The 26,569-nt window shown below is 42.8% G+C and overlaps 2 protein-coding genes across 3 annotated transcripts in view; both read right to left on the bottom strand.

The window, feature by feature from the left end:
- grin3bb (glutamate receptor, ionotropic, N-methyl-D-aspartate 3Bb) overlaps nucleotides 1–9,355 on the bottom strand; it is an 80,378-nt gene extending 71,023 nt beyond the window's left edge. The window contains exon 1 of the mRNA XM_051947535.1: nucleotides 8,767–9,355. Coding sequence (XP_051803495.1) covers nucleotides 8,767–9,255 — 489 coding nt within the window. The 5' untranslated portion in view covers nucleotides 9,256–9,355. The remainder of the gene's footprint in view (nucleotides 1–8,766) is intronic.
- Nucleotides 9,356–22,944: 13,589 nt separating this feature from the next.
- The window catches only part of wdr18 (WD repeat domain 18), a 40,864-nt gene continuing 37,239 nt past the window's right edge, over nucleotides 22,945–26,569 (bottom strand). For both annotated transcript variants that reach the window (XM_051947540.1, XM_051947539.1), the window contains exons 10-12: nucleotides 23,727–23,890; nucleotides 23,504–23,572; nucleotides 22,945–23,202 (exon numbers count right to left, since the gene is read on the bottom strand). In XM_051947540.1, coding sequence (XP_051803500.1) covers nucleotides 23,074–23,202; nucleotides 23,504–23,572; nucleotides 23,727–23,890 — 362 coding nt within the window. In that variant the 3' untranslated portion in view covers nucleotides 22,945–23,073. The remainder of the gene's footprint in view (nucleotides 23,203–23,503; nucleotides 23,573–23,726; nucleotides 23,891–26,569) is intronic.

Genomic DNA, 26,569 nt, shown 5'->3' with positions numbered 1-26,569 from the left:
ACAACTAACGATTATTTTAATAATCGATTAATCATCGATTTTTTTTCCCGATTAATCGATGAATCGGATAAAAAACGCATTTTTAATTTCTGCCTCTTTATTCAGAAAAAGAAGATTTGGACTTACAGAGTAAATAAGATCATTGTAGTGAAGCCTTCGTCTTCAACCATCAGAGGCCTCATGTCAGTGACGTCATGCTGAGGATGCTGTCAGTCAGACAGCTGCTTGCTGTGGTGGACATGATGTCTTTCTCATCATGAAGCCTGTTAATGTAATTCATCCTGCCTCACTCCAACACAGACCAGTGTCTTCACTCAGACTTTGTCTGAAAATTAAAACTTGAGACTCAATTTTTAAATTATTACCACCCCTGTGTGCAAGTTACGTTTATTTATAATGCATATCCAAACCCTGCTAAAGCTGATTAAAGTGAAATAAAAAGTATCTCTCACAGTCACACACACCCTATCACTGTTATTAATCAGCTAACAAGCAAAAGCTAGCATCAGGCGAGTTAACAGAGATACTGGCGTTACATTTCCTCACTTTAAAGTGGAACAAACACAGGATAATGTAGTGACTTAAGGTGTGTGTCCACCAGATGACACACACCGTTTGTGGCATGCTGGTCCGGTTGGTGCGTTTCCAGCTGTGATCCGGTGTGTTTACCTGCAGCTCATTTACATAAAGTAGACTCTTCTACTGTCCTCAAACATCTAAACTAGCCTTTGGTGAACTAAAACAAGGACAGCATCAGCTGCTGCAGCTCATTCACCTTCAAATGATTTCAGAAATATTTTTCGCTCAAGTGTTTTCGAAATAATACAGAAAGTTTGCGGCCGAGCCGCTGTGTTTATCAGACTCATCTGTCGGACTGTCAAACTGACAGCTACTGACCAGTTTGTTTTTGTTTTGAGAAACTGTTTTCTCCGTGTCAGTCATGTTTCATTTGTTGAATTTACTTTCCTTTAAAAAATACCTCCTCTGCTCTGCATCCACCTCGCTCTGCAGGTGAAGTAGACGGCTCTGCGACATGGAGAGTGACGTATGAATCACGTGACACAACGAATCAATAATGCAATTCATTGCCAACACTAATAATAATCGATTATTAGTGATTTTATCGATTTGTTGTTGCAGCCCCAGATGCAACACTGGCATGGAGACACAATAGGACTGACTGGTTTCACTGGTTTTGGACAGGATGAGTTGTGGTTAAACTCTGAAGGTTGTAGGTTGCTGCTTCAACAACCAGTCAGCTGCAGCAGAATGAGGCTTCTATTCTCTGAAACATCAAACAGACGAATCTACAGTTTAAACCCAGTTAAACCCCGACGCTTGGTTTCACTCCTCTCAGGTAGATTCTGTCGAAAAGTCTCACGAGGCAAATATCATCTTTACTCAGACAAAATGTTTGATGCACAAACCTCAGACTCTTCACCTGTGAACAGTTTCATCAGCGCTCCGTGGCAGCTCTTCGGTCCCTGCAGAGCTCTAAGCTGAAGTATTTTTAGTTTAGTCTCTGCCAGGTGTTTGTGGTTAAATCTCAGAGGTGAAATGGAACCAGTCAGACCTGCTGAGGTCAAACAAAGAGACGAGTGAGGCATGATGGGAAGCTAATCTGCTGCTGCTCGTCTTCAGAGGGATTAAAAGATTCAGTTATTTCACAGTCAAGCTGAATTTAACACTGAAAACAGCAGCCAGACTGATTCACAAATAATCATCAAGAACCAGCAGCATCACAAAGCCGACAAAACCTGCTGCTTCAGTTCATCAGTACGACTGATCAGATCACTGATCTCACCTGGAGGATGTTTCATCTGAAGGTCCAACAATTCCTCAGTTTTTAATTGAAGCAACAGTTTTCTGTTTTTAACTGTGTTTGGGTTTTAACTCCAAAACCAGGAGAACAAAGACCGAAACCAAACATAAACCAGACCCAAGAAAGTCCACAACCAGTCCAACATACAGTCCTAAACCAGTCCTAAAAAATGTTCAGAATTGGTCAGAATACAGTCTGAAACCAGTCCAAAATCAAAACTGAAACCAGCTTTAGAAACAGTCTTAAACCAGTCCTCAAAAGATCTAAAACCAGGACCAAAACCAAACCTAGATCAGTCAAAAAAATGTTTAGAATTAGTCAGAATACAGTATGAAACCAGTCTTAAAAAAGTCAAAAACAGTACAAAATCTGGACCAAAACCAAACCTAAACTACTCCTAAATAAAGTCAAAGACCGTCTGAAACCAGTCCTCATCCAGGACCAGATCCAGAGTAAAATAAATCCTAAACCAACCATAAACCAGTCCCAAGAAAGTTCACAACCAGTCCAACAAACAGTTTGAAACCAGTCCAGAAGCACTTCTAGAAAGCCTAAGAGTATGATACTGCCACCTCCATGCTTGATGGTAGGTTTGGTGTTCTTGAACCTCACCTTCAGTTTTTGTTCCATCCACCACAGAACTTTGCTCCAGAAAGCCGTTTCTTCATCCACGTGATCATCCGTCCATCCGTCTGTCCGTCCATCCATCCGTCCGACTGTCCATCCATCTGTCCATCCATCCATCCATCTGTCCATCCATCCATCCATCTGTCCATCCATCCATCCATCCATCCGTCCATCCATCCGTCCGTCCGTCCATCTATCCGTCTGTCCATCCATCTGTCCGGCTGTCCATCCATCCGTCCATCCTTCCATCCATCTGTCCATCCATCCGTCCATCTATCCATCTGTCCATCCATCCGTCCGGCTGTCCATCCATCCGTCCATCCGTCCGTCCATCCATCCGTCCATCCTTCCATCCGTCCATCCATCCATCCACCCATCCATAGCAGTTCTGGTTCTTTATCATCTTTCTAAAGTAGTGTTTTCAGTTGTATACTTTCTCTGCAACTTTCTTTTAAAATGATTTTTCAAACTGACAAACATCATGTGTGTAATTCATGGTTTAAATTGGATAAACAGATATTTTGTCTCCGTTGGATTCTGGACCTATTATTTCAGACATAATATACTAATAAAACAGTAAGTGTCAGTAGTCTGCTGCTGACGTTTCAATATGCAGGAAAAAGTTTTCTGTAATGTAAATGTGTAGGTGTTCCAGTGATGAGTGAGAGAGCTTCTGTCTGATCATCTTCTGCTGGGTATTGATAATTGATCTGATCATAGAGAAGTGAGTTATCATGTCATCAAACTTCACACAGTTTGTTGAGGAAGCAGAAACCAAACTACATTCACATTTTCAAAGGTTTTACCAACTAGTTTCCCAGAGAACAACAGGATGTGACTAAACAACTGACTTTAAACTAAAGCCTATCACATGAGGGCATCTAACACAGAACAGATCAAAACTACGTGCATATTTTTACAGAGTTTCTCAGCTGGTTTGATGATGAATGGATATTTGAGATCAGACTACGCTGCTTACATTAAAATCAATGCAAACTAATTCACAGCCACATGTTTTCCACTAATTTGTGAATCCGACCAGCAGCAGCAACAACATGGAACTGAATAACAAGCAACAGAAGCAGAATTTTAGCTGCAGTAAACCTGTTGTTGTGTGTTGAATGCCTCTGACCCGATCAGAGGAATCTGCAGAGCAAACATCAAACAGCAGCTCTCTTCCCTCGGAGTCTCTGAGCAGATGTTGGAGCTTCTTCAGAGAATCACTGAAATCAACAACAGCGGCAGGAGGACGAGCAGCGTCACTTCAAACAGACACAATCAGCTGGTTTGTTGCTCCAGGACACAAAGAAAACGCAGTTTGTGCTGTTTATAAGCGTCACAGAGAACCAGACTTCACAGACTGTTTGGTAAAAGAGGTCGACCTCCTAAACCCAGAGGAGCTCCCTGATTACCGACTGTTTAAATATCTGCTGACCTGATCGATCTTTACTACCAACAAACAACTCAAAGGATTCCGTTTTCATGTCACCTCGATCGCTGTGACATCGGTCCAGTCCACCATCAGGATGAGCATCCAGGCCTTCATTAGAGATCTGTCAGCGGTCGTTCCGATACATCAGCTGAGGCTCAACCAATGTTCAGATCCACCGTTTATCAGAAAGCCTGTCAAACTGCTCACTTCACTGACTTCTGTGATGTTGGAGGACGTCAGTGAGAACTGTGTTCTTCTCATCTCTGCCATGAATGCTGTTTAACGGTGAAGTCATGTGACAATCAGTGTTTGTCTGTGAGTCTGTCTGTTTGCAACATTACTCAAAATCAAATGTTTGTTTCTTTAAATATGTCAAAAGGTGAAAAACTTATTCTTGGATGTATTTGTTTTTCACTGTATGGAACATTTAGTAACTTTTTACTGATAAATTAAATAAACTGAAACAGTTCTTCAATGACGTAAAACTGAGTAGTTTCTGATCAACTGATTAATCTCCAATACAAACAAACAGCTGCAGATGAATCCAGCTGCTGTCATCATGAGGACACGAATGAAAACTGGACCACAAGACATCTGTTTAACCTCCACATCTGTTTAACCTCCACATCTGTTTCACCTCCACATCTGTTTAACTTCCACATCTGGTTTTACCTCCACATCTGGTTTTACCTCCACCTCTGCCTGTTCGATGCTCAGCAGCTGGAGTTGCTATGACAGCAGCAGGCAGATCGACCGACTGCTGCTCCATCAGGTGATGTTAATCCTCACTGAGCTGCTCTCATCGTTTCCTGAAGACGATCTGAGCAGAACTTGAACTTGAACTTGTGTATTTAGAACAAAGACGTCTTTTCCGGGTTCTGCCATCAGAGCGAACTAATCAGCATCAAACAGATGCTGCACCTGCTGCCAGCTGTGTTTTATTTCATCACTCTGAACATGAGGAGCTCACCCTTTAACCACAGTAACCAGTTTAACCAGCAGCAGAACACAGTGTTCACAGGTAGAACTGTTATTTTATAAAATAAATAAATAAAACTATAAAAATAGAACGTTACTTTCAGTGCTGCTTTTCCTTCCTCCTGCAGTGTTTCTGCTCCGTCTCAGATTCCCTTTCCAAGTTTACTTCTTTGTTATTTGGGACCCAGAACTAAGTTCTGTAAAACATTTTGACAGAATTTTGAGAATTTCATGTTTTCAGAACTGAAAATGTTTCCGTTGTCACCCTAAAATAAACCCTGAATTATTTCTGTGGTTCAGCATCTCAGAAATAAAACTTTCACAGCCGTAAAATTAACTTTGATTCAAGGTTTCCCATCAGCACATTGAATTATAACAAGATGATCGATGTTATTCCCTTCACCTGTCAGTGGTCAGAAATGTTATGGTTAGTGTGTATTCATCCATCCATCCATCCATCCATCCATCCATTATTATCATCCATCCATCCATCCATCATTATCCATTCATCCATCCATCCATTATCATCCATCCATCCATCCATCCGTCCATCCATCCATCCATTATTATCATCCATCCATTCATCATTATCCATCCATCCATCCATCCAGCCATCCATCATTATCCATCATCGATCCATCTATCATTATCCATTCATCCATCCATCATTATCCATCCATCCATCATAAATCCATCCATCATTATCCATTCATCCATCATCCATCCATCCATCATTATCCATTCATCCATCATCCATTCATCCATCATTATCCTTTCATCCATCCATCCATCATTATCCATTCATCCACACATCATTATCCATCCATCATCCATCATCCATCCATCCATCCATCTTCTTCCTCTTATCCGGGGTCAGGGCGTGGAGGCAGCAGATGAAGCAGGTTATTCCAGACCTTCCTCCTCCCAGCAACACTTTCCACCTTCATTATTGCTAACACTGCTCTAATTCTCCTGTCATCTCTCGCTCCATTTTCCCATCGCTAGAGAACAAAATTCCAAGATACTTAAACTCCATCGCTTGGGAAGCAACTCCTCCCCAACCTGGATGGAGCAATCCACCGGTTTCTGGCAGAGAAGCATGGCCTCAGACTTGGAGATGCTGATCCACATCCCCATTGCTGATGCATTTAGAGGTCTATGCTGCTGGGTTAACAGACAATATCAGCCACCACATTGAGCTTGCTGTCTCTACAAAGAGCTGCAGGACTTATGAAAACCAGAAACCCTGGGTCAGCAGTGATGTTGTCCATGCTACCTGCTCATGGTCACAACCAGCCATGCTCCACTACCACATGAACTGAATGAGTTCTACGCTCGCTTCGAGGTCCTCAATGTGGACCAACAAGAGAGAGGCTGAGTCCGAGCTGAGCCAGAAACTTCGCTGGCTATCAATGAAGAGGGTCACCAGCTACTGAGGAGGATAGACCCACAGAAGACAGCTGGCCCAGACAACATCCCCGTGTACTCAAGTCCTGCTCTTCAGAGCTGGCCGAGATGTTAGCAGACATCTTCAATATGTTCCTCAAAAGCCTCCATACCTTCCTGCTTCATGTCCACCATCATCATTCCACCATCGAAGAAAAGCACCGTGACGACTATCGACCTGCTGCACTAACTCCAACTGTGATGACGTGATTCAAAAGATCAAGACCCACATCCAGAGGACCATCCTGGACACCGTAGACCCTCTGCAGTTTGGTCTTCACCACCATCCACTTGGACAGATAAGTCAGAACGCTGTTCATGGACTACAGCTCAGAATCAGAGGTATCTTCTCCTCCTTTGTTCATTTTGTATGTTCAGCAGCAGCAAACTTTCCTTCATCAATCCAGACTGAAGACGAACAACCGTGTTAGAAAATATCGTCTTCTTTCATAAAAGTTTGAGCTGAAAGAAGCCTAGAAAGCATCAAACAGAGAAGCTTTCAGATTTCACTGCTTGTTTTTCTGACCTCCACTCAAACTGTCTCTATCTGATCGATGCTTCAGATCGACTCCACTTTAAAAACTTCATATAAACAGGAAGCTGCAGCATCACAAACTCAGCAGATTCAACTCTGACTGAGAGTTCGTACGAATAAAAACACTCATTAGGTTTTAATCTCTGAGTTACTGGACCATCCTGCAGGTTTATTTGTGACCACATTAACCACAACCGTCTTAAATAACCTTCATTGTTTCCACAGACAGTCGGAGACCAGAAAATTCAACAGCAGGAATAAAACGGAACCGTTTAAGGAAAACCCCGGAGTATCTGGGTTCTCAAATGATGAGAATACAATAGTTTCTCCAGTTGTTTGAGACCAAAATCAACATGTTAACTAGTTGTTTTCCCAAGTGATCTTCCAAAATATTCACCATAACCCACTTTGAGGACCTCAGAGTGTAAAAATTACAGAGAAGACATTAACTGCAGATTGTAAATTAGTAAAATGCTTGTGTTGTCTATTCTTTTTTTTTTGCTCTGTAACGTCTTTGTCTCATTTTTTGTCTCTTTTTTGTTTTGTTTCGTGTTATTTGTCTCATTTTGTAATATTTTGTCTTGTTGTTGTTTTTGTCTTTTTTTGTTTGATGTTTTGATCATAAAGTAAAATCCAGGTGACTAAATATTGTGTTTCTTTGTAGACACTCTGTGATCTGGAAGTTGTGATGTGGAAATGATAAACTGAGGCTGAATGCTGATGAAACTGAATTTATTTTTCTTCATAAATTACAGGTTGTTCATGATGTTTAGTAAAAAGATAATTCCTTAAATGCGATCATTTGTGCACTAAAACAAAGGAACTATTAGGAGTTGTGGTTATTTAGAGGTTACCATGCTGTGGTTTTACTGGTCACTGGAGATCAAACTGGACTGAATGTAGAACGAAGATGAGTTTGACATCCTGCTGTATGAAGAAATAATATTAGTTATTATAAAGTCTGTATTCAGCTGATAATCAGCAACCTTTTCAAGGAGAAATCTGCTGAATTTAACTTTGCAGTCATCACCTTCATTACAGAGATTCAGGAAAATGAGACGTCGCAAAAAACAGCGTCTGAACTGTGTTTAACAGCAACACGGCTAAAATAACAGCGGTGTGTGTATTTCTATTTATAAATACTGTTTAATACAAATAAAACTAGATTTACATTTAATATCATTCATGTCAGACAGAAATCTGCTGCTTCAAATTCCTCCAACTCAGTCTCTGACATGAAAACCTGAAAGAGCCTCCAGGTCCCAAACACACCTGTAACTTCACCTCATCCATGAGATCCATCCTCTGGTGGAGCAAACAGGAACTGCAGCAAACACGATTAACTCCAATAACAGACTGATCATTAAAATATAATCAATACCTCCAGATCAGACCTGATAACACTAATATCTATAACCCTTCAGGAAAACTTTACTGGTCATCAAGAAGTGAATAAAGTCTGTCAAACACAGGCACGCGCGCGCACACACACAGAGAGAGAGAGAGAGAGAGAGAGAGAGAGAGAGAGAGAGAGAGAGAGAGAGAGAGAGAGAGAGAGAGAGAGACATGCACGCGTGCACAAACACACATAGAAAGACGCGCGCACATGTTCAGCAGCCTCTCCATGTTCAGATCTCCCAAACACCTGCTGAAGCTTCCAGGTTCATCTCAGGTGACTCTGACCTCATTCTGGAGTTTTTCACTTTAAAGTCGGAACCGAACCGAAACTTTAAACAGCAAACAAACAAACAAACAGCGTCCTCGTGAGTCTGTGAGCTGCACGCGCTCCTCTCACCTCCCTCCAGACACTAACAGGTCAAGGTCAAACCGATCAAACGCGAACCCGACCCGAACCCGGACCGACTGGCCCTCCTGCGCGCCCACAGAGCACAGTGCGGTCCCGGGTTCAGGCGGACGGAGACTCACCTGCGTGCGCAGCGGCTCCCCGTGCTCCAGGACGCTGAGGAACGGAACCTCCAAGAAGGACGCCATCAGGTCCACCTGTAGCAGCTCGTCGCGGCTCTGCGGGAAGGCGAGCACCGCCGACACTCCCTGCACCGCCACGCCCTGACACACGCCGCGGAGCAGCGACTCCGGGTCGGCGGCGGACAGCGGCCGGGACACCAGCTCCAGGCTCAGGTTGTAGGGCAGGTGGTTGACCCGGTCCCTGTCCGGGTCCCGCTCCGGGTCCCGCTCGCGGCTCAGCGCCGCCGCCGCGCGGCTCAGCGCAGCCTGGACCTGGACGCGAGCCGCCCGCTGAGCCGGCAGGAGCGCACCGACGCGCACCGTGTGTCCGATCTGCGCCAGAACGTGGCACGGCTGCGGATGAAGTTGGCACGGCGGAAGGAGCAGCAGCAGCAGGAGGAGGAAGGCTCGGAGAGTCCGGATCCAGGACGAGGAAGAGGAAGGAGACATCCTGCCGCGCTCTCAGCATCGCTCTGCCGCTCCGCCGCCGCACGCTGCCGCCTCTGTGCCGCCCCCCTGCCGCTCCGCACCAAGAAACACCGAGAGCTGCTGCCGACAACACCGATGCCAAGAGGAGACTGACGGAGGAGGAGGAGGAGAGGAGAGAGAGAGGAAGAGGAGAGGTAAGAGGAGGAGGAGGAAGACGAGGAAGAGGAGAGAGAGGAAGAGGAGAGAGAGGAGGAGGAGAGAGAGGAGGAGGAGAGAGAGGAGGAGGAGAAGGAGTAGGAAGAGGAGGAGGAGAGGAGAGAGAGAAGAAGAGGAGAGGTAAGAGGAGGAGGAGGAAGAAGAGGAGGAGCAGGAAGAGGAGAGAGAGGAAGAGGAGGAAGAGGAGAGACAAGGAAGAGGAGAAAGAGGAAGAGGAGAGGTAAGAGGAGGAGGAGAAGGAGTAGGAAGAAGAAGAGGAGGAGGAGGAGAGGAGAGAGGAGGAGAGAGAGGAGGAGGAGGAAACGAAGAGGAAGAGGAGAGGGAGTAGGAGGAGGAAGAGGAGAGACGAGGAAGAGGAGAAAGAGGAAGAGGAGAGAGAGAGAAGGAGGAAGAGGGGGAGTAGGGAGAAGAGGAGTAAGAGGCGAGGAGATTGAGGAGAAGGAGAGAGGAGGAGGAAAGGAGGAAGAGGAGAGAGAGGAGGAAGAGGAGAGGAGGAAGAGGTGGAGGTCAGACTGTAGGAGGAAGGAGGTGACTTGAGTGAGTCAGACGTTCTCCAGGTTCTAACCAGGTGACCCGTGGTTCTTGTTCCCCGGTTCTGGAGCCGATCGGCTGCAGACTGGAATGTTTCTGTTGATGTTTCTGAGGAGGATCCGGACGGTTCTGATTCGTCACCGTCCGAACATCACAGCTGAGTGGGTTACGTAACGTTTAGTAAATATTCCATCTGAACCAAATCTGAGAAGTGGAACGGCACCGATCTGAGGAAATGGAAGCAGCCGTTTGATGTGGGAACAAACTGACCTGGAATCAGATTCTAGATGTTCCCACAATGTTTCCCTGCTCTACACTAAATGTCATTTTTCCATTAAAATCTGGGTTTTTATTAAATGTGTTTGTCTGATTTTCCAGGTTTCTGCTGAAGAACCGTAAAAACATGAAGAACATCAATTTATTGTTTAAAAAACATTACAATCAAAGTTTCTCCTCGCCTGATGTTTTTCTCCACATTTCTCTCACACTGTTGATCAGATTTTCAGGTAAAAGACAAATGAATCACCTGAACATAAACCTGATGAGTTTTCATGGAAAACATGAAATTATCTGGAAGACCCTAAACTTTTAAACAGTAGTATAGGTCAACTTTTACTAATTTAGAGCAACTTTAGTTAATATAGAACAACTTTATTATAGAGCAACTTTAATTTGGAGCAACTTTAACTCATTTAGAGCAACTTTAACTCATTTCGAGCAATTTTAGCTAATATCAACTTTCACTAATATAGAGCAACTTCAACTCATGTTTACTACTGTTCAAAAGTTTGGGGTCACTTAGAAACGTCACATTGTGTTAGCTAATGCTGTTGAAAGGCTCATTGATGATTACAAAACCCTTGTGCAGTTTTGTTAGCACATGGATAAAAGTGGGAGTTTACATGGAAAACATGGAATTATCTGGATGAGCCCAAAGGAGGAGAAGAGGAGGAAGAGAGAGGAGGAGAGGAGGAGTGTCATTTTAGACTGATTTTGGAAAAGTTTAAGAAGATCAATCAAACCATCAGGACTCTGTTGTGGAACATTGTGTGATTCTTAGTTTGAGCCGCATCAGAACCAGAACCTTCAGTAGTTTGCAAACGTTGGTCGCCTGCCTCCATGGTCGTCATCCTGATTAATCTGATCCATAACTAGAATCCAACAGTGTTTTAGATGATTTAGTGGCTGGATTTTAATTATTGATCAGCTAAATTTGATCATTGGTTCGCCAAGTTTAATCACTGATCAGTAAAAAAAAAACAAAAAAAAAACAGGGGGGTCTCCAGTAAGGAGCTGCAGTAGTGGATGGAGATATTAGAGAACCTGGACCAGGAGTTGAGCTGCATGTTCAGACAGGAAGGTTCTGATCTTCCTGATGTTCTACAGGACAAACCGACACCACCGAGCAACAGAGGACACATGAGCCTTGAAGGTTTGTTGATCATCGATCATGACACCAAAGTTTCTGAAGGACTTTATGGGTTTGAGTTGTGTTGATTTCAGCTAGATGTTGGTTTCTTGTTGTAGAGGGACGGGCTGGGATGACAAGGAGCTCAGTCTGGGAGAGGATGAGTTGAAGGTGGTGTTTTTTCATCAGCGAGACATGATGAGATCTGTGTGGTCATCTGGGGAAATGACAGGAAGAGCTGGGTATCGTCAGCATAGAGGCGCTGTGAGGAACCATGGGAGTGGATTACTGTGTTTATGGAGAAGAGGATCCTGGAGGTGGTAATGTTTTAGCCTCAGGGCATCTTCATGGGTTCTGGGGCAGTTTGAGGTTCCAGAGTGAGAGTGTTGTTTGTGTCCTCAAAAGGTGCCAGATGTTCTGGATCCAGCAGGTCCACCTGTTGGCTGGATCAGTGTTTGAAGGTCACATCATCAGTGATTAAATCCATCAGGATGAATGATGGACGTGGTTCAAACTGAGGAGAGGCCGTCAGTCAATATTAAGGGTTTAAACACATCAGAACCAAAATGAGGCTTCAGTCTGGATCTTAGGAACAGATTTAGAACAAAACTACAACCTGAGTTTCTCATGGACTTCAGGTTCCATCAGCATCCATCAGGTCGTTTCACTTCATCTGTACCTAGTCATGTTTGTTCACAACAGATTGAAAGTGACAAAAAAATGAGACAGAAAACAAGAAAAAGATTGAAAAAGACAAAAATGACACAAAAAACAAAAAAAGACTGAAAATGGCAACAAAAAAAACAAAAAAAAGATTGAAAATGACAAAACATGAGACAAAAACAAAAACACTTAAAATATAAAAAAGACAAAAAAAACAACAAAACAGTTGAAAATGATACAAAAATAAGACAAAAAACAACAACAAAAAGAGGTTTAAAATGACAAAAAGTCTGCCGAAAAGCAATAAAAAGCTTGAAAATGACCAAAAATGACACAAAAAACAAGAAAGACTGAAAATGGCAAAAAACAAAAAAAAACAAAAAAAAAAAAACAAGGGACTGACAACGGTCATCACAGAACACAGACGACCTGCTGCCAGTTTAGCACCTCTTCACCTGCTCATCTCCATCACCTGTTGTGTTTCTCCTGCTGTTAAAATTTATACTTTTAACTCCTGCACCACTTTAGTTTGTTTTGTAGAAACTTTCTGACAGATTTAGTTCTTCATGTTTTATCTCTGATGGCGATCAAGTCGACTGTCTTCAGCTACATCGGCCCAGATGACCTTCAGCTCAGTCAGCAGCCTGAGAGACAACGCTCAGGGCAGAGCGATGGAGAACAAACTGAATCAGCACCAGGAACCTTTTCCTGCAAAGTGAACGAGAATCTGAAAGACCTTAAATCTGTATTCTTCATGCTAATTTTTAAAGTCGAAACATATTTTAGAGACTCATCAGTCTGGCTTTAGGAGGAACCACAGTACAGAGACAGCACTTTTAAAGATTTTAAACGACATCAGGTGTAATTTAGATAACCATAAACTCACAGTCTTGGTTCTGCTAGATCTAACCGCCGCCTTTGATACAGTAGACCATCACATTTTATTAAATAGACTGAGGAACCTGGTCGGCCTCTCTGGTACTGTTTTTAACTGGTTCACGTCCTACCTCACTGACCGAAGTTTCTTTGTAAGTATGGATACATGTTCCTCAGGAACCCATAAGATAAAGTGTGGGGTTCCCCAAGGGTCAATTTTAGGTCCAACTCTTTTAAATCTTTACATGCTGCCCCTTGGGGACGTCATCAGGAGGCACGGTGTCAGCTTCCACAGTTATGCTGATGATACGCAACTGTACATCGCCGTGTCTCCTGAAGACACAGGGCCAATTGATGCCCTTTTGCACTGTATTTTAGACATCAATTCATGGATGGCAGCAAACTTTCTGCAGCTCAACCGGGACAAAACAGAGGTTTTAGTTATTGGTCCTGAAGGCCAGAGAGAGAACATTTTACCAAAGTTACAGGATTTTAAACCCTCAAAATCAGTAAAAAAATCTGAGCGTGATCTTTGACTCTGAGCTCACTTTTATTCCACACATCAAAAACATAACAAAGATACACACGTGGACAAAATTGTTGGTACCCCTCAGTTAAAGAAGGAAAAACCCACAATTCTCACTGAAATCACTTGAAACTCACAAAAGTAACAATAAATAAAAATTGATTGAAAATTAAATAATCAAAATCAGCCATCACTTTTGAATTGTTGATTAACATAATTATTTAAAAAAACAAACTAATGAAATAGGGCTGGACAAAAATGATGGTACCCATAACTTAATATTTTGTTGCACAACCTTTTGAGGCAATCATTGTAATTAAACGATTTCTGTATTCGTCAATGAGCGTTCTGCAGCTGTCAACAGGTATTTTGGCCCACTCCTCATGAGCAAACAGCTCCAGTTGTCTCAGGTTTGATGGGTGTCTTCTCCAAATGGCATGTTTCAGCTCCTTCCACATATGTTCAATGGGATTCAGATCTGGGCTCATAGAAGGCCACTTTAGAATAGTCCAACGCTTTTCTCTCAGCCATTCTTGGGTGTTTTTGGCTGTGTGTTTTGGATCGTTGTCCTGTTGGAAGACCCATGACCTGCGACTGAGACCAAGCTTTCTGACACTAGGCAGCACATTTCTCTCCAGAATGCCTTGATAGTCTTCAGATTTCATCGTACCTTGCACACTTTCAAGACACCCTGTGCCAGATGCAGCAAAGCAGCCCCAAAACATTACTGAGCCTCCTCCATGTTTCACCGTAGGGACAGTGTTCTTTCTTCGTATGCTTGGTTTTTGAGTCTATGAACATAGAGTTGATGTGCCTTACCAAAAAGCTCCAGTTTGGTCTCATCTGTCCAAAGGACATTCTCCCAGAAGCTTTGTGGCTTGTCAACATGCATTTTTGCAAATTCCAGTCTGGCTTTTTTATGAGTTTTTTTCAGCAGTGGTGTCCTCTTGGTCGTCTCCCGTGAAGTCCACTTTGGCTCAAACAACGACGAATGGTGCGATCTGACACTGATGTACCTTGGCCTTGGAGTTCACCTTTAATTTCTTTGGATGTTGCTCTGGGCTCTTTGGATACAATTCCAACGATCCGTCTCTTCAATTTGTCATCAATTTTCCTCTTGCGGCCACGTCCAGGGAGGTTGGCTACTGTCCCGTGGGTCTTGAACTTCTGAATAATATGAGCCACTGTTGTCACAGGAACTTCAAGCTGTTTAGAGATGGTCTTATAGCCTTTACCTTTAAGATGTTTGTCTATAATTTTTTTCAGATGTCCTGGGACAATTCTCTCCTTCGCTTTCTGTTGTCCATGTTCAGTGTGGTACACACCTTTTCACCAAACAGCAGGGTGACTACTTGTCTCCCTTTAAATAGGCAGACTGACTGATTATGAGTTTGGAAACACCTGTGATGTCAATTAAATGACACACCTGAGTTAATCATGTCACTCTGGTCAAATAGTTTTCAATCTTTTATAGAGGTACCATCATTTTTGTCCAGGCCTGTTTCATTAGTTTGTTTTTTTAAATAATTATGTTAATCAACAATTCAAAAGTAATGGCTGTTTTTGATTATTTAATTTTCAATAAATTTTTATTTATTGTTACTTTTGTGAGTTTCAAGTGATTTCAGTGAGAATTGTGGGTTTTTCCTTCTTTAACTGAGGGGTACCAACAATTTTGTCCACGTGTGCAGGTTTTTACCATCTCAAGAATATAGCCAGAGTCCGCCCGTTCCTCTCTCAGGCCAGTACGGAGGTGCTGATGCATGCTTTTATTTCCTGTCGTTTAGATTACTGTAATGCTCTGCTCTCTGGTCTTCCTAAAAAGAGCATGCGTAACTTACAACTACTGCAAAATTCAGCTGCACGAGTGCTGTTGAAGACCAGAGGATGGGAGCATATTACACCTATTTTAAAATCGCTGCATTGGCTCCCCGTGCCCTTCAGGATCGATTTTAAGGTTCTTTTATTAGTTTATAAGTGTCTTAACGGTCTTGGGCCTTCTTATTTGTCTGCACTACTTTTATTTTATCAACCCTCGCGGACCCTGAGGTCCTCTGGTGCTGGCTTTTTAACGATACCACAAGTTAGAACTAGAACACACGGGGAGGCGGCATTCAGTTATTATGGCCCCCGATTGTGGAACACCCTCCCAGAGAACCTCAGGGCCGCAGAGAATGTTGATGTTTTTAAAAAGAGGCTCAAGACCCATCTTTTCAATCAGGCTTTTAACTGACTCAGTTTAACTCTTTATAATTTCTTAAGCTGACTTTTATTCTTACATTTTTTATTCTTAGACTTTTTATTATTATTTTATGTATAAATTTTTACTTTATACATTCTTTTCCCTTATCTCAGTCTTAGCTTCCATACCTTTTATTTATTTATTGATGTATTTATTTTTTACTATTTTTTATTTTTATTTATTTATTTTGTTTTACTATTTTAGTCCCTCGTTTCTCCAGTGTTTCCTCCTGGGGGCCTACCACACCTGGAGTTGATTCTGGTCCACTGATGGGGGTGCTGGCCCGTGGATGGCCCTGGCCCCGGTGGCTGGAGAGCTTTACACCTTCGTGTGGAGCCTCTTGTCGGCCTGGGCTGGGGTGGTCCTTGTGTCGGCGCCCCTGCAGTCATGGTCCAGGACTCCATTCGGTGTGAGTGGCCCCCACAGGTGGCTTCTTCCTCACTTTGGATTTCGGTGCCCAGCCATGTCTCCTCTATATCTCCTTAATGACAGATGGTGTATGTGGGTGTGTGTATGTCATGTATGTCTGTTCGTATGTCTACGTATGTGTGTGAATGTATATGTGATTGTGTATCTGTGTGTATATTTGTTGGAGGGTGGAAGGTTTCGGGTTTTTCACAGTGTTTTGTATTGTGTTGTTTTTGTTTTTATCCTCTGTGAGGCACTTTGTGTTACTCTATTGTATGAAAAGTGCCATATAAATAAAGTTGATTTGATTTGATTTGATACATGACTGTTTAATGGACTGAAGGTGAACCTTCATCCTGCTGCTTTCAGCTGCTGAGATGTTCATTGACAGACTGATGGCAGCGTTTCATCTAAGGCAGCTGGAGAGAAGGTCTGAGGTCATGGAGTGTGATGGAAACATGACCCAGGAACAGCAATCAGGCCGAGGACGGTGGGCTGTGGAGGTTCTGCTGATTTCAGAGCATCTTTTACAGCAGAAACACTGAGTGGAGCGTCAGATCTGCTGATTAAAGCGGCCGTGGCATTTCCAGACCTGCTGTGGAGTCACCTGACTGCAGGCGAATCGGCGCTGACCCGACTCTTCCTGCTGGTCCGACGCTGTGGGCAGAATTTTAAAAACAGTCCGGTGACATTTAAAGAGAAACAGTGAACTGACTAAACCATGCAGAGCTGTTCAGAGCAGCCAGAAGATTCCAGAAGTTCATCACATTCTGAGATCTGATGAAGTGAAAGATGAAAAGTGTTTAATGTTAACGCGATGTGTTCTCAGAGAAGATCTGCATGGTTCCTCTGAAAAACCTCGTCTTTAACCCTCCTGTCATCCTCATTTACAGGCACCAAAAATATGTTTCCTTGTCTGAAAAAAATCCAAAAAAAATCTGCAAAAAATCCCCAAATTTCTGCAAATTTGCAAAACCTTCAGGAAGAAAATTTCAATAATTCCTTCAAAATATCCCTTAAATATATCTTTTTTTTGTTTTTTTTTAAATCCCCAAATTTGGCAAGAACATTCTTGCAAATATTTTCGAAAAATGAGTAAAAATCTTCCAAAAAATCCTAAAAAAATATCTAAAATGATTACATATATAGCAGTAAAACTTCTAATATTTTCTTTAAGAACATTCACAAATAAATCAACTAAAATCCAGCAAAGGATTTTGGTAGATTTTTTTGTGAATGTTCTAAAAGAAACATTGTTTTCCTTTTTCTTCACCAAACGATGTTCAAAGGCTTCCCAAAAATGTTGAAAATGTGGACATCAGAAGTTTCACTGTGAAAATATATATTTTTCTCCATATTTTGAAACTTTAAAACGAGTCAATTTTGACCCGCAGGACGACACGAGGGTTAAATAAAGAGATTCTCTGGAAGACACCAAGAAAAGACTCAGAAGGAAGAAGTGGAGATTCTGTGATGGATTTAAAACAGAAAATAAAACCTGAGAACATCTGCAGCTGAAGAAACATCTAGGAGCTGCTGTGGAACCTGATGGAGGATCACTGGAAACACCTCCAACACGTTCCTTCTGCTTCTCAGGCTGAGATGGAACTTCCTGTTTCCACTGAAGAGCGTTCCATCTGTTCTAAATGTCTCTCTGCTGACACCTTCACACCTGGATCTGCTCTGGTTTTACTGGCTTGTCCTCGTCTTTTACAGTCATAGTCGCTGTTTCAACCAGCAGCACATCGTTTCCAGAAGCAGCCAATCAGAGTGAAGAAGTCATGTGACAATAATCCTCATTACTATTAAATCTGAAATGTTGTGTAACATCCTGAAGGTCAAACTGAGCTTATTATGAAAATAATCTGCTTTAAATTCTTCAGCGTAACCTGAAGACAATCTGCTGCACATTCCAACAAACATGACATTTATGGCTTTTACATTCAAAATGTCACATTTAAATGAAGTTAAAGCAGAATTCATTATGAATATTCTGAATGTGTTGATTGGATTCACACACGGAGCTCTAATTAACTGCTTTCTAAACATAAAACATGTTTGATTTAATATCTCAACAACGTTCATGTGATTTAAGATGTTCCCAATTTTCACCTGCAGATTTTCAAACATCTTTAAAAATTCACATAATCCATTCAGAAAGAAGTTTGTTTTAGATTTTAGGAAAAAATTAAAAATCTTCTGCTGGTTAACAAGCTGCTAAATAGTCCATTACCTCATAAGGACATTTCTGCACTGTGAGGACATTTCTGCACAGTGGGGGCATTTATTCACTGTGGGGACATTTTTGCACTGTGAAGACATTTCTGCACTGTGAGGACATTTATTTACTGTGAGGACATTTTTGCACCGTGAGGACATTTCTGCACTGTGAAGACATTTCTGCACTGTAAGGACATTTATTCACTGTGAGGACATTTTTGCACTGTGAGGACATTTTTGCACTGTGAGGACATTTCTGCACTGTGAGGACATTTCTGCACAGTGGGGGCATTTCTGCACAGTGGGGGCATTTCTGCACTGTGAGGACATTTATTCACTGTGGGGACATTTCTGCACTGTGAGGACATTTCTGCACTGTGAGGACATTTCTGCACAGTGGGGGCATTTCTGCACAGTGGGGGCATTTCTGCACTGTGAGGACATTTATTCACTGTGGGGACATTTATTCACTGTGAGGACATTTTTGCACTGTGAGGACATTTCTGCACTGTGAGGACATTTATTCACTGTGGGGACATTTATTCACTGTGAGGACATTTTTGCACTGTGAGGACATTTTTGCACTGTGAGGACATTTCTGCACTGTGAGGACATTTTTGCACTGTGAGGACATTTCTGCACTGTGAGGACATTTCTGCACTGTGAAGACATTTCTGCACTGTGAGGACATTTATTCACTGTGGGGACATTTTTGCACTGTGAGGACATTTATTCACTGTGCGGACATTTTTGCACTGTGGGGACATTTTTGCACCGTGAGGACATTTCTGCACCGTGAGGACATTTCTGCACCGTGAGGACATTTTTGCACTGTGAGGACATTTCTGCACTGTGAGGACATTTATTCACAGTGGGGGCATTTATTCACTGTGAGGACATTTCTGCACTGTGAGGACATTTTTGCACTGTGAAGACATTTCTGCACTGTGAGGACATTTATTTACTGTGAGGACATTTCTGCACAGTGGGGGCATTTATTTACTGTGAGGACATTTCTGCACAGTGGGGGCATTTATTTACTGAGAGGACATTTCTGCACTGTGAAGACATTTCTGCACTGTGAGGACATTTCTGCACCGTGAGGACATTTCTCCACAGTGGGGGCATTTCTCCACAGTGGGGGCATTTATTCACTGTGAGGACATTTCTGCACTGTGAGGGCATTTTTGCACCGTGAGGGCATTTATTTACTGTGAGGACATTTCTGCACCGTGAGGACATTTCTGCACTGTGAGGACATTTCTGCACTGTGAGGGCAGTTTTGCACCATGAGGGCAGTTTTGCACCATGAGGGCATTTATTTACTGTGAGGACATTTCTCCACAGTGGGGGCATTTATTCACTGTGAGGACATTTCTGCACCGTGAGGACATTTCTGCACCGTGAGGGCATTTCTGCACCGTGAGGGCATTTCTGCACCGTGGGGGCATTTATTCACTGTGAGGACATATCTGCACTGTGGGGGCATTTCTGCACTGTGAGGACATTTCTGCACTGTGGGGGCATTTCTGCACTGTGGGGGCATTTCTGCACAGTGGGGGCATTTCTGCACAGTGGGGGCATTTCTGCACTGTGAGGACATTTATTCACTGTGGGGACATTTATTCACTGTGAGGACATTTCTGCACTGTGAGGACATTTCTGCACTGTGAGGACATTTCTGCACTGTGAAGACATTTCTGCACTGTGAGGACATTTATTCACTGTGGGGACATTTTTGCACTGTGAGGACATTTATTCACTGTGCGGACATTTTTGCACTGTGGGGACATTTTTGCACCGTGAGGACATTTCTGCACCGTGAGGACATTTCTGCACCGTGAGGACATTTTTGCACTGTGAGGACATTTCTGCACTGTGAGGACATTTATTCACAGTGGGGGCATTTATTCACTGTGAGGACATTTCTGCACTGTGAGGACATTTTTGCACTGTGAAGACATTTCTGCACTGTGAGGACATTTATTTACTGTGAGGACATTTCTGCACAGTGGGGGCATTTATTTACTGTGAGGACATTTCTGCACAGTGGGGGCATTTATTTACTGAGAGGACATTTCTGCACTGTGAAGACATTTCTGCACTGTGAGGACATTTCTGCACCGTGAGGACATTTCTCCACAGTGGGGGCATTTCTCCACAGTGGGGGCATTTATTCACTGTGAGGACATTTCTGCACTGTGAGGGCATTTTTGCACCGTGAGGGCATTTATTTACTGTGAGGACATTTCTGCACCGTGAGGACATTTCTGCACTGTGAGGACATTTCTGCACTGTGAGGGCAGTTTTGCACCATGAGGGCAGTTTTGCACCATGAGGGCATTTATTTACTGTGAGGACATTTCTCCACAGTGGGGGCATTTATTCACTGTGAGGACATTTCTGCACCGTGAGGACATTTCTGCACCGTGAGGGCATTTCTGCACCGTGAGGGCATTTCTGCACCGTGGGGGCATTTATTCACTGTGAGGACATATCTGCACTGTGGGGGCATTTCTGCACTGTGAGGACATTTCTGCACTGTGGGGGCATTTCTGCACTGTGGGGGCATTTCTGCACTGTGAGGACATTTCTGCACTGTGAGGACATTTTTGCACTGTGGGGACATTTCTGCACTGTGGGGGCATTTATTCACTGTGGGGGCATTTATTCACTGTGAGGACATTTCTGCACCGTGAGGGCATTTCTGTACTGTGAGGACATTTTTGCACTGTGGGGACATTTCTGCACTGTGGGGGCATTTATTCACTGTGGGGGCATTTCTGCACTGTGAGGACATTTCTGCACCGTGAGGGCATTTCTGCACCGTGGGGGCATTTATTCACTGTGAGGACATTTCTGCACCGTGAGGACATTTCTGCACCGTGGGGGCATTTATTCACAGTGGGGACATTTATTCACTGTGAGGACATTTCTGCACTGTGAGGACATTTTTGCACTGTGAGGATATTTTTGCACTGTGAGGACATTTCTGCACTGTGAAGACATTTCTGCACTGTGAAGACATTTTTGCACTGTGAGGACATTTCTGCACTGTGAAGACATTTCTGCACTGTGAAGACATTTTTGCACTGTGAGGACATTTCTGCACTTTGGGGACATTTTTGCACTTTGGGGACATTTCTTTATTGTGAGGACATTTCAGCACTTGGGGGACATTTCTACACTGTGGGGACATTTCTGCACTGTGGGGACATTTCTGCACTGTGGGGACATTTCTAAAATGTGAATGTGAGGACATTTCTACACTGAGGACATTTCAGCACTTTGGGGACATTTCTGCAATGTGAATGTGAGGACATTTCTACACTGAGGACATTTCAGCACTTTGGGGACATTTCTGCACTTTGGGGACATTTTTGCACTGTGAGGACATTTATTCACTGTGGGGACATTTCTACAATGTAAATGTGAAGACATTTCTACACCGAGGACATTAATGCATTGTGGGTACATTTCTGGCATCAAGGGGACTTCACATAAAGTTGGACAAATACCAGGATATGAAAGTTAATTCATGTTTTTGTGTCACAGAGTTTCATTCATTCACATTTCAGTCTCTAATCTGACCTTAATCCAGGTTTTAATATTCGTAATGTTTTCATCCATGTCCAGTTTTTATTTTTAGGTGCAGGTCTGAACACCTGTCGCTGTAAAGAAACACAGCTGCAGCTTTTAGTTCATCGCACTGATTAATTCAACGCTTAGTGCCTTTAGCCTGAACAGAACGAGGAACGCTGCAGCATCAAACACCGAAAACATGAAGTAAACAAACACACCTGAATTCCCAGAAGAAATCTTGTTTATAATCACAGAAATAAAGCTGTGAATTTAAAAAAGAAATTTTGTTTCTAGAAGCTGGAAACAGAAGAGAAGCTGAGTTTGTTTTAAAAAATACCTCTGAACTGAAACCTGTTGAGTTTCTTCTTCTGTGGTGTCCTTTGACCTCTGATGACAGGGTCATCTCAGGTCAAGTCCAGGCTCCTTCACAATAAAAGCCTCATGTTCAAAGACTGGCATCACGCAGCCGATTGGTTTACCAGATTACACCGAACAGAGTAATGTGATTACATGCAGCCAGGGTCGTTTCAGTTGATTTGTACCGAGTCATGTCTGCTAACAACAGATTGTAAATGACAAAAAATGAGACAAAAGAACAAGAAAACGACTGAAAATAGCAAAAAAGACAAAAAAAACCCCATTAAAAATGACAAAAAAAAGAATCCAAAAATAAAAAGATTGAAAATGACAATAATGAGACAAAAACAGAGTTGTTAATCTCAATCCAGAATTGATCCCTAATCGGATCTGATCAGCTAACTGTTCATCATTTATCAGTGAGTAAAGACAGTATGATCTCTAATCTGATTACAGTAACAGTAATGAGGACACCTTGAAAAGTAATCTGATTACACTCCCAGTAAACTGCTAGTTAATTATAGGTTTAATCAGGAACTAGATTTAGTCAAAGCTCAGCTGCTGGTTAAGGTGTTATTAGTCCATCTTAACTAGCTAACTTAGCGCTATTTAACGGTTTGCTAAGGGCTGGTTAGTGATGGTTAAAGTTATCAGTCACAGCTTTAAACACAGAAACTCAACTTCTTAAAAAAGGCTTTTATTTTGTAACAAAAATCATCACAGTATGTTTACATGTGTGTTTTTCACGTGTTACCGTGTATTGTTGTGTGCACATTGTGTGTTGTGTGTTGTTGTGCATACAGTGCGTGTCTACGTGGGTTTTGTGAGCAGCTGGCTGGAGAAGTCGTACAGATCTTTGTTGACTTTCTTCAGAGTCTGAACTTCCTCTTCGAGTTCTGCGACTCGAACCTTCGTGTTTTCACCGTCACCAAACACCGACTGAAACAACAAACAAACACATCAGACATAAACAGCGAGTCTCGCATGTTGGATTTAAAGAACAAGTCGAGTATTTTATGTTCTGAATCCTCGAACACTTCACTGATCTGTCCCAGATTTCAGCAGCAGTTTGTTAATGATGTGTGTTCAGTTGTGTCTTGTTTTAAGGTTGTGTAACTGTTGTTCCTGCAGTTCAGTCATCGTCTATCATGGTTCTAGTCTCTGGAGTCTGACTTCCTGTCTTACCTGTAGAACCAACCAATTACAGCTGACAGAGCTGTGAAGCCCCGCCCCTTCTTACCTTGTCAGTCACGGCGTCCATTAAGGAATTGAGCCGATCCGTTTTCTGCAGGTATGTTTCCTCTTCGTCCTGAAAGCCAAATGAAAAAAAAGAAACATCCTGAGTTTCACTTTGACACAACAGAAGTCTTTAGTCTAACTGAAATAAAAAATGTGTGTCCGTGTGTTTTGAACGACCAATTAGAGAGCAGCACTGATGCCTTAAGAACAACCTGCAGACTCACCTGTACGTTGAGGCCGAGGCGGACACACACCTCCCCTGACTCTCCACCGTCGCCCTCGGAGGCGTGCAGGTGTCGGCTGAAGCGTGGCAGCGGGATGGCGGGTCGGCTGTCTGGCAGGAACATGTTGGCCGGAGCCGCCATGATGACGGCGTTCGTCACTGGACCTGAACACACAGACAGAAGTGATGTCACAGGGCCACACCTGTCACCGTGGAAACGGCTGTGGTTCAGCTACCTGTTGTTGTAACATTGCAGGAAGTCACCTGAATGATGCCGGTCTGAATTATTTCACTTTCAACGCATTATTTCTGCAGAGAGGTCTAAAAAACTACAACTGACATGGTGCTGTGCTCCTGTTGCCATAGAGACACAGGTAGACAGGTGTGTGAACTTGTACCTCCATATATATATAATAAATATATATATATATGGGGGGGGTTAGTCTTTATCATAGTTGAAAGTGGAGAGAAACAGGAAACCGGGAGAAGAGTGGGGGACGGACATGCAGTAAATGGCCACAGGTCAGACTTGAACCCACATCTGCTGCACAAACAGGACCACAGCTCCTGTTTATGAGTCGTCAGCTCAACCAGCTACCGGGTCGCCCACTGGGAGTCGTAGTTAACGAGGTGATTCTTTATCATGCAAACTGACTTTCATTTTCGTTTGACTTCTGCCTCCAGATTGAAAAGGTCTGAATTTCTTTGAGCTCCCGTTAAAACAGACGTCCAGCTTCAGTCAAACTTCAGCTTTATGGCAGCTCCTCCCGCCTGCTCATGTTCATGATAAAGTTCATGTTTTGAGCCTTGGGGTTAAAAATAACGGCGCTCTGAAAGCTGCAGCAGTCCTTCACTTTACTCTTTTATGGGGCTCTTCAACTCTTGAACTTGACAGCTGATCTGTGATTGGTCCATTACTGTCAGTCTTCCACAAACACACTGTAAATCATCCTCGAGCTCTGATTGGACAGCCAGATGCGACTCGCTCAGCGGTCTGACGGCCATCTGGATCCCTCAACTTCCTGTCAAACCGGCGACTCGAGCCAGTCGAGTTTGTCTGGAAACAACACTGAGAAGAATAAGCTGTTCCTCATGAGAAACACCTGAAATGTTTCATGTTCCTGCTGTTTTTACGGTTCCACCATGGTATTCAGCATTTCTATACATTCATGTTCAACAGAGGAACAAACAAAGATCCAAACTGTGATGATCTAAACTCTGGAATCACAACAGAAAACCTTTTAACAGTCATCTGCATAAACGGCACATCTGAGTGCATTCACTACAAATCCTGCATCAACAAGACAATCTGACAGCAAAGTGGTGCTTTCAGTTATCGTTTTCTTTGTACTTATTTATTGCATTTTTTTTACTATCTCATACTTTACTGTTATTATTTCTTCTCTTGTGCTTTAATAGGATCTTTAGTCAGTGATTCTTTGTGTTCCGTTTCTCTGAGCTCACGGTCTGTTCAAATGTCAATCGAGTAGGACGTTAATGAATTATTAAGCGATTATTACACACGAATAATTTGAGTAATTAAAAAGTGATAACCAAAAGGCAGCAGATGAAGGACAAGTATGTCAGTAAACATAGATTGGTTGTAGTTCCTGATTGTTACTCCTTTTAGAAGCTTCCTGGTTCCTCTCATCACCAGCTTCTCTCTCCATCGCTGGAGTCCAAACTCTAACAGAGGTTCTGTCATCTTTTCCAGCCTGACAACATCAACAACTGTTCTCCTGATGTAAACACAAATCTGCTTTGGTTGTGCATCGATACATTAACATAAAATCAGACTTCGATTGAGGTCTGCTTTTTAAAAGTAAACAGCACAAACACGGCATCACGTTTGACTGGAAACGCCTGAAGCCACTTTCAGATTTAATGCCGACAGATATGAGGGTTCTTCAGAAAGTTCTCGGCCTCACTGGAAAACAGGAAGAAAATTATTCTTGCTTTACTTTTCAACATAGTCTTCTTTAATTTCACTTGGTCCGCAGATGTTTGGAACCAGACTGAGCTGCTTCCCCTGCTGTGTGTTCGACTCGTCGTCCTGCAGAATCAGCTCCGAACTTCAGTCTGCTTTCTTCTCTGATTGATTGAAAGGTTTGAGTTCCTGTAGACACTGACAGATGGCTTTGTTTCTTCTGATAAAACACACTTTGGCTTTTATTTGAAAGCACTCGGTGTGATTTTGTAGTTTGTTTTTTACACCACCGGCACACAGCTCTCGTTCACCTCCTGCGACTTACAGCTGATAAAAAGTTAATTATCCTGCAGCTTTTGAACACTGAAACCTGACAGAAACATTGTTCATCTGAAGCGATGATTCCTCAGTCGGTCCGAGCCGTAGTTGGTATTCAGCTGAACATTTCAGCGGCAACATGAAGAGACGAGCTGAAGGCTGAGTGAAAAACTGACCATCAAACTTTCATCACATCACAGTCTGACAGGAGGCAGAGCAGCAGGCAACCTCAGGAAACCCAAAAAGACCAACAAACTAGTCCGACTTTTTGGGTTCTCTGTAAGGGTGAAGAAAGAGTCCAACTCTTGTTACCACAGTTCAGTCTGACAGCACTTACTGGACAATACATACTTCAAGTTCATTACAGATATTAATACTAGTCCAGTGTTTATGTTTGGCAGCTGAATCTGTCAGTTCCTTTATGTTCTGGAGGTGGAAACTTGCTGTAAAGCTCTAGTAGAACACTGTTAAATGTAGTGTTAGAGGGTAGGATGTACTGAGGCTCCACAAGCTTTAAAAGATGTATTAAACTTGTATACTCTCCATGATATCAGTAAATGTACATCAGCTGTAGTTCCTGGTTGTTCCACCAGGTGGAG

The sequence above is a fragment of the Acanthochromis polyacanthus genome, chromosome 4, assembly GCF_021347895.1.
Source record: "Acanthochromis polyacanthus isolate Apoly-LR-REF ecotype Palm Island chromosome 4, KAUST_Apoly_ChrSc, whole genome shotgun sequence".
Classification (NCBI taxonomy): Eukaryota; Metazoa; Chordata; class Actinopteri; family Pomacentridae; genus Acanthochromis; species Acanthochromis polyacanthus.
This window is presented reverse-complemented; position numbering and strand designations above follow the sequence as displayed.